The following is a 435-nucleotide window of genomic DNA, read 5'->3' as shown; positions in this document are numbered from 1 at the left end:
CCCCCGCCAGCCTGCGCCTGCAGAGCACGTTTCTCCGTGCCCTAACCCATCCCAACCCGTGCTCCATGGCCCTGCAGCACCCAGCCGCTCCCTGTGCGGGCTGAGGGGTGGAAATGCCCCCTCAGCCTCGCCCTGGAGCCACCGAGCGCAGGGGACCCGCTTGCCCCGTGGCACGCGAGGACTTGCCTTGTCCTGGGCGTTGAGCAGCACCTTAATGCTCTTGTCAGAAGAGGTGACGTCTGGCCCGAAGTCCACGCTCCCTGCAGAGGGTGAAAGAGCCACTTCGCCCCAGACACCCCCGTGCGCATCGGCGCTGCTGCAGGAGGCAGCAGAGCGCGGGATGCCCACCCAGACCACGGGGACAGCTCCCAGTGGCACCGAGCATCAGGACTGTCCCCATGGGAGCGGCCTTGGCTGCAGCAGAGGGGCCCTGGG

At 68.5% G+C, this 435-nt stretch overlaps 1 protein-coding gene across 1 annotated transcript in view; it reads right to left on the bottom strand.

The window, feature by feature from the left end:
* Positions 1-435, bottom strand: part of VPS33B (vacuolar protein sorting 33 homolog B (yeast)) — a gene marked incomplete at both ends in the record, with an annotated part of 5,314 nt that overhangs the window by 3,352 nt on the left and 1,527 nt on the right. Inside the window, one exon of the mRNA XM_010134513.1 lies at positions 187-260. Coding sequence (XP_010132815.1) covers positions 187-260 — 74 coding nt within the window. The remainder of the gene's footprint in view (positions 1-186; positions 261-435) is intronic.

The sequence above is a fragment of the Buceros rhinoceros genome, unplaced genomic scaffold (genome assembly GCF_000710305.1).
Source record: "Buceros rhinoceros silvestris isolate BGI_N320 unplaced genomic scaffold, ASM71030v1 scaffold30540, whole genome shotgun sequence".
Lineage (NCBI taxonomy): Eukaryota > Metazoa > Chordata > Aves > Bucerotiformes > Bucerotidae > Buceros > Buceros rhinoceros.
Note: the sequence above shows the minus strand (reverse complement) of the source record. Positions and strands in the feature narration are given on the sequence as shown.